Source organism: Poecilia formosa, unplaced genomic scaffold (assembly GCF_000485575.1).
Source record: "Poecilia formosa unplaced genomic scaffold, Poecilia_formosa-5.1.2 Scaffold6, whole genome shotgun sequence".
In the NCBI taxonomy this organism is placed as follows: domain Eukaryota; kingdom Metazoa; phylum Chordata; class Actinopteri; order Cyprinodontiformes; family Poeciliidae; genus Poecilia; species Poecilia formosa.
This window is the reverse complement of record NW_006799945.1, coordinates 4,538,092-4,551,778: the sequence shown is the minus strand read 5'-3', so window position 1 is coordinate 4,551,778 and position 13,687 is coordinate 4,538,092. Positions and strand designations below refer to the sequence as shown.

At 40.2% G+C, this 13,687-nt stretch overlaps 1 protein-coding gene across 2 annotated transcripts; it reads right to left on the bottom strand.

Annotated features, from left to right (window-relative positions):
- Window positions 1-4,566: 4,566 nt before the first annotated feature.
- Window positions 4,567-13,687, bottom strand: ddx54 (DEAD (Asp-Glu-Ala-Asp) box polypeptide 54). 2 transcript variants are annotated; one of them, XM_016680122.1, is made up of 20 exons: window positions 13,391-13,687; window positions 11,764-11,890; window positions 11,565-11,635; window positions 11,293-11,481; window positions 11,112-11,161; window positions 10,978-11,019; window positions 10,783-10,878; window positions 9,932-10,053; window positions 9,788-9,849; window positions 9,231-9,362; window positions 8,138-8,348; window positions 7,913-8,044; window positions 7,598-7,819; window positions 7,426-7,499; window positions 7,128-7,337; window positions 5,829-5,974; window positions 5,623-5,736; window positions 5,403-5,510; window positions 5,194-5,293; window positions 4,567-5,106 (listed from the first exon to the last, which is right to left on the bottom strand). In XM_016680122.1, exons 1-20 carry the CDS (start codon window positions 13,508-13,510, stop codon window positions 4,849-4,851), a joined length of 2,586 nt encoding a protein of 861 aa, XP_016535608.1. In that variant the 5' UTR covers window positions 13,511-13,687; the 3' UTR covers window positions 4,567-4,848. The 2 variants fall into 2 exon arrangements, with proteins under 2 accessions (XP_016535608.1, XP_007568902.1); XM_007568840.2 differs by having other exon boundaries at window positions 4,567-5,105; window positions 5,205-5,293.

Here is a 13,687-nt window from a genome sequence, read left to right as displayed (position 1 = left end):
GTTTCTCTGATCCTGGGCAAGATAAATGAAGTGTGCAGCCACAAGGAGACAGACATCTCACTCAAGCTGAAAAGAGAGTGGGGGTTTGATCATTCCTTCGACAAGCAACCAGAAATAATTTGCAGAAAAAGAATGAGAATGTATTAGTAGTCCGAATTGGACGAAGTAGCCCCTAATCAAGAATGCACTTACATCATGCACAGCCAACTGTAAGGAGATTAGAGAAATACGACTCTGTCTCTTGTCACAGTCGCTGTGAATTGCACATTGGCTAACGGAAAAGAGCAGCTTAAAGTTGGCGAAACTATAAGTTGTTTATTTTTTTAGTCAACAACCAGAACAGGTGAAGACCATGTGACACTTTAGGGAGATATGGAGTGACTCCTGTGTCTGAGAGGGAAACGTGGAAGGTGTTGACTAGATGCAAACGAGTTGGCCCCATCGAGAAGCGACAGTGGAGCTGATAACCCACTTTCCATCCTCCAAGAGAAGACCTCTTTATAAGGGCTTTCTGACCGAGCATCCCCAAAAATAACCCCCTCTGATCCTAAACCCTTGGACCGATGTGCATGCCAACATGTTTTCCCTCTCAGTGCAACTCACAGCCCCAACCTGTGTAGCCTCACTCATTCGCAAAAATTAAATCCTCTCCGTCGTTGAGAAAAATACATACACTTTTGTGTGTCGTGTAGGCTTATTGGCGGTGTTTAGAGTTCCTCCGTAGGTTCATGTTGCTCATTTTAAGTAGCTTTCACTCAATGCGCTTGTTCGTATTTGCAGTAATTGTTCTGCTTGGCCTGCGCGGAGCAGGATTTGTGGTCAGAAAGACACAAAACAGGATTGTGCTTGGAAGATTACTGGGGGGAAAAAAAAGGGGAGCAAAACAGATCAATTTTGCGTGCTGGTAGGGTTTCCCTTCGTGGCACACACCGCTGCTTATATTAGACCAAATAGTCCCTGCTGAAGTGAATTTTCATTTTTTTATATGGTGTGGTCAGATTTACAGCTTGACAGACGCAGGAGATCACAGCCAAAAGATTTCTTTAAGGATTCAAATAAGATCGCTTTTATGTCATAGTAATCTAAATAACCTGAAGTTATTAGAAAGCTGTTGACATTAAAATCTGCATCATCTTCTTCTCAGCAGTAGATGTACCAAACGTATTAAACCAATAACTGATAATACATAGTCCTCTCACAATTAGAGTGGAGAACGTTTGGGTTTGTTGCGCAGTCCAAAGCCTGACGTTTAAAGTTTTTGATCATAAGAGGTTTATTCGCCATGATTTCTGAACTTCATCTGATCGCACCTCATCAGGTCAGGTTCAGATTTATGAATTCAAACTGATTTGATCATATTCTCTGTGTGGTTTCATTTTAACCTCACCGTAACTTTGTAACAGCCAACGTAACCTTTATAGTCATTTCTGCTTTCTAATTGGGAGTTTCTGGCACAACCCTCCTGGAATAACTACAAACTTTTTTTCTTTTCTTTTTTTTTTTTTGATTGAGCTAAATTCAGGGTTCTCTTTGAGCGTTTGCATGGTAGGTTGTTCACAATCTCTTTTTTTTTTTTTTTTTTTGAAACAAAGCCACTGCTCTATAATTTGACAATAAACCCAGCTAACCAGTTTCTGACCCAACAATATCCAGCTCCACCCATCCACTCCAAAAGGGCACCACACAGATTTCTCTGCTGTCAGACCAAGATACAAGCAAGTAAAGGTGCAGCTAAGGGCCCCCAGGAAAACAAGGGGCCAAAAACAAAACACAGATGTTTTAGATTGTGAAGTGAATTTTAATATTATATTAAATAATCTGTGTACTTACAACTTATTTTTTAAAGTAACTACTTCACTTTTATATATATATATATATAAAAGTGAAAAACTACACATGCCATCCTTTGCAGCAACAAATGTCAAAAAGCTTCAACTTAATGACTCTGTTGCTTTGCCGAGGTTGAATTTTGACCCATTTTTCTTTGCCGAATTATTTTTGATTTAGTCACACTGGAGGGTTTTCAAGAATGAATGGCATGCCACAGCATCTCAATTAGGCTCAGGTCCTAACTTTGACCAGGACATTCCAGAGTTTTTCCATGTTGTTTTTGTTAACCCAGTCACAAAAACAAAATGACTTCCTGCAGTAGTTTGGATCAAGTGCGCTTGAGGTTAAGGTCACAAACAAACTGATGGCTGGACATTCTCTTTCGGGATTTGTGGTTCCAGCAAACACAGCAATTCATTTAGGTCCCGAGAATTTTATTTTTATTTATTTATTTTTTTTTTAACACCAGATGTAATGTGATGCACACCTTTGGAAAAGTCTCCTGTTGTCTTGTCACAAAATACTTTACTGAAAGTGTTGGAAATTATCAAATCTTTAGTTAAATGTTTTTTTTCATTCACCCATGGGTGAATGCCATATATATCAAATTTAGACATATTTATATATATTTCTAAATTATATATTTTTTTATAGTCTTTTCTGGGGAAAAAAATTAAGAGTCCGACCACTTAAAATGATCAGTTTCTCTGATTTTAACTTGTTGTAGGAATGTTTGAGTAAAATTAACATTGTTCTTTGTATTTCTATGAACTTCTGACAACATGTCTCTGAAATTCCAAGCAAACATTTGGTGCTTATTTGCAGACAACGATAAATGCTCAAAGTAACGGAAAAGATGCTGCGCTTTCAGACCTCAAATATTGCGAGGAAAACAGTTCCCTACTCATTCAGAAACGACAACACTAACGTTTTAACTCAGGAAGAGTTCAGTGGGGTTCAGTGCAGTGGTCTCTTAATTTTTTTCCAGAGCTGTATAATTGTTTCTCATCTGTTCTTGAAATTCTTTAGCTCAGGGCATGGCGTGTTGTTTTTGAGGTATTTTAGCCTACTCCCTGTTAAATTTAAGTATTTTTCATTACAGGGTTGGCACACCCAGTAATTAGATTTAAGGGGTATTTACTTTTTCACTTTGAACTGGACTGGTGGATTTATAAAAAACAAAACAAAAAAATAAATCATCACTTGAAAACGTCATCTTGTGTCTCAAAATTTCAAACTAGTAAAATCTCCAAGGAGGCAAATATTATCTTACAGCATACTCCAAACTTAAAATTTGTCACACTGTAATATTTGTGAGAAATTACCTACTTTTAAATTAATTAATGTTTATGCAAAAATGCGGACGGTGGAGCGGCAGATGTCATTCGTGTTGCCTCTGTCATTCTTCAAGTGCTCTTCTGCCTTGAGAGCGACAGCCTGGCAATCTTATCACCGGTGGGAGCCTACGGAGGAGGGAGGAGAGCCAGACTGCAGCGATGGCTCCTCGGGAAACAAAATGAAACACGTGCACACATATCTGCAAACAGACAGTTGCTTTGACAATGGATTAAGATTAATGCGATAGCCGTGGGAAAAAAAAATCTCTGCACTGTTTGTATGTAAACAGTTAACTTGGAACAGTTAAATGAACGCAGGGTTCGTTTAACATTGTAAAGCCAAGTTATTTTATTCCAAGTTATTTTATTGTTTGCCAGTTTTTATGAAAATGAGCCAATGCTCTTCAGCTCCATTTCTGAATAATTCAGAAAATCTTTTGGTTTGCACACTCATTTTATCCTGCAGCACTTCTTTTTGTTAATCTAGTCATTTTATGGCGTTGAATCATAGACATAGTGTAAGTAGACTCAAAACTGTAAGAATGCTGCATAAATCATCTTAAGTGCAACTTTGTCAGAAACCTAAAACACCAGTAGATAGATCCTTCTACAGTTACCTAGCATTCATTGGTATCTTTCTACGTTGTTTTTTTTTTTCTGCGCATTTTAAACGTGCAACAGCTCTTTCTAAAAACCTGCCAAAGGCGCTCCGGTCAGCCGTTGTGCAAGCAGCTGTGTTCTGATTCTCAGGCTCTTTGTCGTATCTCAAGTGGATGCTGTGTCGGTCCTGGGAACCCTAAGCGAAGATAAAGCTGTCGTTCCTGATGCCTGCAGGGCTCCCGCAGCACTGGAGAGAGCCCAGGACAGGGAGCGGGATAATCAAGGTACGCAACAGAGGAGGGGGGGGCGCGGCGGTTTCACAGAAGACGGGATATTAAGTAAAGCCTTACAGAGACTTGCTATCACTGCACGAGGATTAACTGATATCTGGACAACATACTGTCCTTCACCCCTGCTAGAGCTGCTCCCAGATATTTTGAGGTCTGTTTGCTTCTGTTGGTAGTAAACAAGCGAGGATTAGGATGGGGAAAAAAAAAAATCTAAAATTTCAAAAACTACATATCAGACATACATGAAATTTTGTTCTCTCTGACATTAAACTTTTTGGTTACCGTAGCAACAACCTGTTGAGTAACTTGCACAGCAGCAGTTTCAGGTTTTGCCAATGTGCCTCATAACTGCTTAAAAATAAAAATAAAAAATAAATTTAAAAAAATGGTGTGGAAGAAATTTCCTTTCTAAAGTTAAAAGAAAATTGTTGATGAAACAGGAAAGGTCACGTCACCAGTTTGCAGACGTCTCTCTTCTTACACATTTCTAATGAAGACAAGACACAGGATAATGTCTCTTTCAATGTATTTAGCCATTATCATCAAAGCATACAGTTTCAGCCAAGTTTTAGAGGAGTCTGATTGGATCATCCCTCTCTGGAGCCAGGAAGCTGTGTGTATGTATGGTGATGCATAAACCTTCGCAGTCCACAAGGTTTTCATCACGCCAGACTGTCCCCTGTAGCTCAGGGTCACAAAATTCACCATGACGACTATAAAAACACGGAGATTCGTGGAACTCCCCATTAAGCCCCTGGTGGTGCAGTCAGCCCTCTGCAGCCATCTCTCCCTCACAGCCTCTTCCTCATCTTGCCCTTCTTCTGGCCTCCACGCCCGAAGCCCGACTTCTTCATCTCTCCCAGCCACTGTTTGTTCTTGCTGCGGATTCTCTTCATGCCGCCGCCCTGCAGGAACTGCTGCTTCTGCTTCAGCTTGCGGTTCTTCAGGATCTGCGAGCTGGATTTCAGCTCGGATCGGATCCTGCGCCCGCCAGCCGTCACCTGGGGAGCCGCGGGGCGGTGGGAGCTGGCTCCTCGCCGGCCACGACCTGCAAGACAAGATAAAGAAACAGTGCAACTTTTTCTGTCTACTGTCAGTCAGATAACATTGGTATCACTTCAAATAGGAAGGGGGGGACGCCTCATACCTCCTGCAGACCTCTTCCTTCCACCCGTTTCTCCATCCGAACCAGGTCCCGCATCCTCGACTCTATATTTCTTCTTCCATTCCTCATAGCTGACAGGTTGTCAAGTGACATAGCATCACAATAACACAGCTGAAAAGATGGAAGGTCAGAACAGAGACGGTAACATGCTCACAGATGGAAACTTTGGGAAAAGGATACAAGTTTTTCCGTTTCTTGTTGTGCACAATCTGTCCGCTCTCGGTTCTGATCTTCTTGTTTTGCTCCTCCTTTCCTGACTCTTTCACAAAACGTTTCCTCTTTCGGTCCCTATGGGTTAAAAAAAGAAAAAAAAAAAAATAATTATAGTGTGAAATATTCGAGAGACATTTAGAAAAGGAGGCAGTGAGGTTTGGTGTAAGAGTCGATGAGTTTGAATCACCATCTCATAATTTTTTTGTGCTGGTTTAACTGGTCGCCCTCGTCTCCCATGAGGTCGAGGACCGCTGAGGAGGCCTGCTGTTCAAAATGACTGCCTTCTCCACCGAGGCTTAATCTGGTAACAGAGCATCACAACATGTGTTTAAATACAAAACATTTCACCTTAAATGTAGATAAATAAAAAGAAAACGCGTGTCCTCTCCTCACCCTCTCTCAGAGTTGAAGTCTTTCGGTTTGTAAGGGATGTAGTACTCCTCGTCTTTGCCCGTTTCCCTGCTTTTCTTGCTCTTTGGGTGTTCTCCGTCTTCCTGCAAGTTCCTTCTCTTAAAGCCAAGCACCTCTGAGAACACCCCCTGGTGGAGACATTGAGAGCTGCATGTACAAAGTGCTGGCTATGATAGATGGGATGAAAATGCAGCTGTAATTATTTTTTTAGTGCGTTCAACCCAAAGTGAAAAACATCCTGTGATTATCTTTTTTTTTTTACTGACCTATTGATTTCCCTAATCTACTTAAACTTGTCTGAACTGAAGTTCCAGTTGTCTTGAATCCAAAAACCCTTTATTGACTCCTGTGTGTTTTTAGCTTTGAGTTGTTTTTATTCAGGAATCAAAAACTCAAATATTAATGGGTAAAATGTCAAAATGAACTCATGATGTGGCAAGTCTTAGACAAATGACATCATTTTTGAGTGAGTTGATGTGAAAAGAGTCATTTTTGGAGAAATGTATGAAATGGAATAAAGCCTGGAAACCCGAGCATTTTTCAATACTCAGCTTGTTGTTTTCCATACTTACTCAGACCTGGAAAATGATACGAGCAAATCGCAAACTTTTCTAGACTTTTCAATCCAATCTCATCAGATCTTCCAGAGTTTTTTTTTTCTCCAGATAAAATTAGTTACCCAGAGTCTGGCTGCTTAGCAATAAAAAAACATATCTTGTGTTATGCCCTTTACAAAAACCAGATCCCAGAAAAAAATAAAATGAAATTTTCAACAAAGAACCACAAATCATTATACTACAGTTTCTTAGGACTGAAAAAGACCATGAGACAGTTGCAATTCTCATCTATTTCACTATGCTGCCATTGATCCAAGTCAGATTTGACATATCTAGTTCAAAAATTTAAATACTTTTGTGTTATAAGTCTGTTTTAATCTGAGCATAATAATTATACGTTAGCCACGATTTATTGAGATTCATAAAATATTTACAATGCTACAAAAATCCTGCTATTTTTGGCATTAAAACAAGTCCACAGCAAACACATTTTTAAACCCAGCCTTTTCTGTTCTGTTACCTCTTCTTCTGAAAACAATATGTTTTCTTAGATTTCCTAGTTGTGAAATTAATAGTTGCTTAATATCAAACCCACACAAATATCTTTAAGATTGGATACTCTAGTTCAGAATTTGCTCACAAATACTTAATTTAGCTGCTAAATTGACTTTTAACGTATGAAGTTTACTTTGTTACTAAGGGTCAGCTGATCTGTATTGATTACCTGCAGGTCTTCCTCCTCGTTTCCTTTTCCCTGACCCTCGTTTTCACCAGCAGTGGCCCTGGGTGGAGCCGACAGCTGCAGCCTGCTTCCTGCCGCCACGTCCTCTCTCTGCCTGTTGAACTTGTCAACCACCTGCTTGTCCTTTGACCGTTTCTTCCGCATCACTTCACTTGCAGGCGTCTTACTGTTAGAGTTGATTTCAAAAATAGTCTAAAAGAGAAAGGACAGATAAAACAGCATTTAAAGACATCAGTTCACAGCAAATTCCTGCTTTAAGGAGAACCGTCCGTGAACTCACCGATTTGGACTTGTAGCTCTTAATTGCGTCGACCAACTGAAGGCGCTCCAGCTCATTTTTCTCCAAACCAGAACCTAGAAAAAAAATGTAAAAAAAACAATTAAAAATTAAATGTCGGCCATGCTGCGACGTGAGCCCGTTTTTTTTAGAAAAGCTCCTCCCTCGAACTGACCGAGTAACGGATGGACGGCCATGATGGACACGTCGGTGCTTTTCACCCGCCTGATAGACTCTGCCGAGGGGTTCGGTCTGGACTTCAGGTACTGCTTGTAGGCGTTCTCCGAGACGCGATGCAGGTTCTGCAGGTCCAGCGAGTTTTCATGAGCCGTGATCAGATGGGAGCCTTCATCGTCCAAGATGCTCTGAGGGACTCGTCCAAACACACCGTCTGAATCTGGGGGAAAAAAAAGGAAAAGATAAAAAACTGAAAAATTAAACCTCAAACAGTTTTTATCACAAGAGCCAAAAGGCCGTCTACAACGTTTACCCTGTGTGCGGTCAGCTGTCGCGAACTGAACCGGCCTTCCGAGGAACAGGTGAAGATCGTAGACGTACGGCATTTCATCTGGACAGACCATGCTGTACGCTGTACCACTGCGTCCCGCACGTCCCACGCGGCCTGATTGGATAAGACAAGAGGTGCTTCAGTCTCCTGAGCTTCAGTAATAATTGAGGACAACAAATACATGAGGCCAAGGAATAAAGCACCAACCGACTCTGTGCAAGAAGAGTTTTGCTTTGGAGGGAAAGTTGTAATTGATGACATTGTCCAGCAGGGGGATGTCTATACCGCGAGCTGCTACATCAGTGACGATAAGCACCATGGCTTTCCGGTGCACAAACTTCCCGATGTTGATCTTCCTGGCAGTCTGGTCGAGGGCGCTGTAGATGTAGGCGCACTCGATGCCTTCTGAAGACAACAGCTGCAGGACACATGGAAGCATTTTTACTTTACAGTATTCAGGATTCAAAGAGATTTTTTTTTTCCCCCCCTCTTTCAACAGGGTTCTTACATATTTTTTAGCTGGAATTCTTCATTGGATGGATGGAAAAAGAAAGAGGGACAGACAGATAGAAGGATGCATGAGGGAAATTGAGGAATGGATGGAGTGATGGAGGGAAAATAAAGTAAAGATCAAAAGAAAGTGAAATCTTGCAACGTATTTTTGGTTTAGGTCTTAGTGCAAATATGATAATACACTTGAAATAGACAAGTTATGAGTGAAATAATCTGCAAGTGAAAAAATACATTTTTAACTTATGATATGGGGAAAATACCACTTTCCACTGGCAGATTATTTCACTTATAACTAGGACTTTTTTTATCGATATTATGGAATTATTGAAACAAGCTCTTGTATCTTTCTGGAAAATTACTTTCAAGTTAGTTTTGTCTTATTTCAAGTGCACGATAGTTGTACTATAAACTAGCTAGATCAAAAGTACTTAATAAGATTTTCTGTTTTTTTCAGTGAGGGACACAAGTAGAAAAGAGCCGGAAAGACGAATTGATGGATACCGGGATGAAAATACAAACATTCTCCCAACACTTTTTTTGTTCTTTTGCCACATCGAACCAGGCCTGGAAAGGTCTTAAACCATATTCAACGCTTTCCCAGGCAGTTTAGAAGCCATGTTCGAGTTAAAATATTCCAAGATGTTGTATGAAATATCAGGAAAGTCATAACAGATAGAGATATCAATCTCAAATCGAAGGCAAAAACTGAGATACGGCCGTAAAACAAACACTATAGAATGAATTCACGAAAGAGCAAACGCAGAGTTGGTCTGGTGGTGAATCTCACCTCGTTCAGGTACTCCACGTGATGCTTGGTGGCAGCAAAGACCACCGTCTGCTCCTGAGGCTTCGCCACGTTCCTCAGGAGGTGCAGCAGCAGCGCCGGCTTGTCGTCCACACGCAGGTGGAAGAACGACAGCTGACGGACGACAAGATCAGAAAACATTTGAGGAGAGCTGGACACTCATTTCACTCTGTGAAACGTGGCAGAGTGATTAAAATCACCTTCGATGACTTCTTTAGAAATTTGGGTGAAACTAAACAAAAACTGAGCTACTTCGATGTCGGGCGACAAAATTAGAGGAGGGTCATGAATCCACGTTAGGATTGTGGATGCATGACTTCAAAGGGACAAACTAACGCAAGCTTTTCAAACATTAATGTCTTTTAATGAGACAAAAGGATATAAATATTTATTTTATTGTGAACAATAGTTTCTTCTGCTGATTTAAATCAACAAACTCTGTGAAAAAAAAAATTGCTGCCACACATCCAAACAAAAATTCACTGATGGCTTCCCCATCTACTGCAGAAAACGACTCACGTATTCAGTCTCTAACTTACCTTAATCTGGTCACTGAGTTTTGTATCAACATCCAGGCGAATCAGCACCGGCTCTGTCAGCCCTGGGAGACAGAAGTTGATTCAGTCCAAACCAGATCCAACATTTGACGGCGAGTCACAAACGAGCGAGACGGCTGATCTCACCGGCTCTGGCGAACTCCACCAAGAGTTTGGGCAGAGTAGCGGAGAACAGGAGGGTCTGTCTGGTGTCTGGAAGCCTGCGGATGATCTCCTGAAGCTGATCGGCAAAACCCATTTCAAACAGCCTGAGAGCAGGGAGCGCCAGGGGAGGGGGTGGGAGACAAAAAGAAAAAAAAGTCAAATGTTTTCACTGCAAAAGATTTCATGTTTAGCTTCAAGTCCCACAAGTTGACCTGAAGTGGATTTAAGGAGTGAATCTTCTGTACTAGAGAGAAATAAATGCCTTTGTAGAAAATTGTGGTGTCTTGATCTTCATTAATCTTCACTTTAAATTAAAATGTCGTTCATCATCTGTCTTGATTTTCTTAAGATTTAAATTAGATTTATTGTTTTATTTAAAGACTAGAATCAGTACAAATTTTACCATAGATTTTTTTACGTTTATGTGAACCAGTGAAGCTTGTGTATTAAATGTGCATAAAATCCTCCCTCCTGCTATAAATGGACACCCCAGTTTTTGATCATGAGCTAGAATGGTCTAGTCAAAGGAAAGACAAAAGGTTCAGTTTCCAGATTTGCACAGCTGGTTGAAACAAATATCAAAATAAAAATATATCTTTTTTTTAAATTTTTTTTATTTTGACAAAATAAAAAAAGACATATAAATAAATAAATGAATAAATAAATAAAGTCGTGTTTTAAAACATGGTTTTTCAAAACACTTCATAATTATAGATTCTTATTGGACTATCACATAAAAATTACAAGTAAAAACAATGAATGTTGGGTTTGTTCTATGACAAAGTGAAACAAAGCTACTCGTGTGAATACTTTTGAAAGGAACTCTGATTTACCTGTCGGCCTCATCAAACACCACATACTCCACACTGTGCAGCTTCAGGTTCATGTCTGTGATGACGTGCATGAGACGACCAGGGGTGCCGATAATTCTGCAGGAGGAAAGTAGATCTCATATTTTTTTTTTTTGCTTTCTTAACATGCATATTGGTAAAAGCATTTGAAGGATGACGCTAAATTGAAAAACTTACATGTCTGGGTTTTCGTGAAGCGCAGCGAACTGATCCTCCATGCTGGAAACGAGAGATATTTACTGTTACCACACGGTTAAAGAGAGACAACAAAAACAACAACAAATACGAAATACAAATGAGGAGTTACAAACCTGTCTCCACCAAGAATTAAAGCAATCTTCAGGCGTGTGAATTTACCCAGCTAAATAACAAAAGAAAAGAACTAAATCAGAAGAAACTTTACTCAACATTAATTAACATTTAACACGTTTCAAACCAAAAGAACAAAAACACAGCAGCCATCTTGAAAACCTGAACACATGCCAAACGGACCTCTTTTGTGAACTTCATGGTCTGGAGGGCCAATTCTCTGGTGGGGGTCAGGATGAGAGCTCGGGCTCCTGTCTGGGCTTGAGGGGCCTTCAGTTTCTCAAACATGGGTACCAGAAAAGCAGCCGTCTTCCCGCTGCCCGTCCTCGCCATGGCAACCACGTCCTTCCCGTCCAGAATCACAGGAATGGTCTGATGAGGGGAAGAGAAGAAATGTTAACGCCAAGAATGTCACAACTATTTCTCAACACGATCCAAAGGTAAGACTGACATACCTTCCTCTGAATTGGAGTAGGGACTTTGTAACCCTTCTTCATGACACCCTTATAAACAGGAAAGCTGAGACCTGGAATTACACATAAAGTTATGAAACTCTACCGACTGTAGCTCAAGAAAAATCTGATTAAAAAAATAAATAAATGAATAAATAACATGCCATAAAGCAGTGAAAATCAGCTCCTCCTGTGAACTCACCCATGGACTGAAACCCCCCAGACTTCTTCTTCTTCTTGTTTTGGGCTCGGACGAGTTCCCTGGTGTCGGGCTCCACGTCGGATGTGCAGTCTGACGTCGCAGGGAAGCGTGGCAGTTTCCTCCCTGGCTGTTAGCATCAGCAAGACAACATGTCCATCACTAGTTGATAACACTGAATTACAAGGCACAGCGTGGTTGTTATAGTAGGGACACTTGAGACATTTTTGTCTCTGCCACAACTTCACATTTCCATGGATTTTATTGGGATTTTATGCGATTAATCAACACAAAGTAAAACAGTGGACTGAAAGAAGAAGGGTTTTTTTTTTTACAAATATTTTTGCACAAATAAAAAAACCTAAAAAGTGAAGCACGCAGTCGTACTGAGCCCTAATCTAACCACACACGGTGGGTTGCCTGTGTGCAACCCACAATGCATGGAAGAAAACTGACACTGCATATAGCCCTGAACACAACATCCATGTGTAGTGGCAGCATCATGCTGTGGGGATTTATTCAGCAATCAATCCAAACTTTCCTGACGGTTTCACTTCTTCTATCACCATTCTACTGCCATTCTTCATTAGATTTCGCTTCTCATCCACCAGAAATGTGAATCAAAGATGGACATTGAGGGTAAGGTTAGTCCATCCAACTGGCCAAATGTATCAATGCAAATGATGAATGTCTGGATAATTGAAAGTTTGTATCCTTTTAACTATTTCGTCCTTTGTAACCATCAGTACTGCACACACTGACACTCCAATGACTGTATAGGTCAAAACACACTTGTACGCTAAAGTGACCCGAATCTAAATCTTGCCATGTTTGGGAAGCCTTAAAAATACATTTACATTGGCTTACACTTTCTCTCAAATATGAAAGAAGAATGGACAAGCATTTCTGTCTCTAAATGTCCAAAACTGGTAGAGGCATACAAGTCAGCTGCAAGTGCTAAAAAAAATTAACATTCAAAGTGAATAGACTAACTGAAGCATAATACAAATTGACAACACATTTGTATTTCCCAATGAAATACTTTGAAGTTTGTGACTGGAGTGTGGAAAAAGTCTAAGGGGTGTAAATATTTTTGTAAGACTGTGGATTCAAACACTACTATTTTAGTCACCTTGAGGGGAAAATGGTATTTGCTGCCATGTTTTGGTGAATATAAAGAGTAAGCATTGTTTAAAACGGTGAAAACTAAGTTTAATGTTAAGTAACTGCTTTGTACTTTACCGTTCTCTGTAGGTGATCGAGTAAAATGTTTACAAGGAGGTTATAGTGGCTAAAAAAAAAATGTGTCGCTGTGTTTAGTCAACGCGGGTATCGCTTCAGAGGACAACAATGGCGTAATTGCACATTGAAACGGTAAACAAGTCTACATGTAGTAATTTAATGATAATAATCAATTGCTTGTAGTAAAAATTAACCAAAACCATAGAAAGGGGCAAACGGATATGAATCGGAGACCTCTTAATCTACAGTCAAATGTTGTACCACTGCTCCATACCTCTATCTGTATAGACAGCCATGCTGCCACTAGCGAACCGATGAATACATTTAGATGAAGAAAACATGTTGGTTATTTTTCTAGGAAAAGTAGTTCAAAACTCTTGTGACTTACAGTATCATCGTCTTTAATTTCAGCAGCCAGCTGAAAATCTCCACTATCAGAGTCAACCTCCTGCTCCCTGTTAGGCGTATGTCTTTTTTTCTTCGTCAGCTTCTTCTTTCTCTGAGCCATACTGCCACCTTGATGTCCCTACAGTCGGCTTTTAAATATATAAACAGATTACGAAAAAACAAAAACAGCTTATTTCTTCTCCCTACACCATGTCACTCCTAGTAGATACGTTGAACACGTGGGGAAGTAAAAGCTTTCTTTTGCTTTTGTTGTCGCTCGAAGCTCGACGTCGCCATC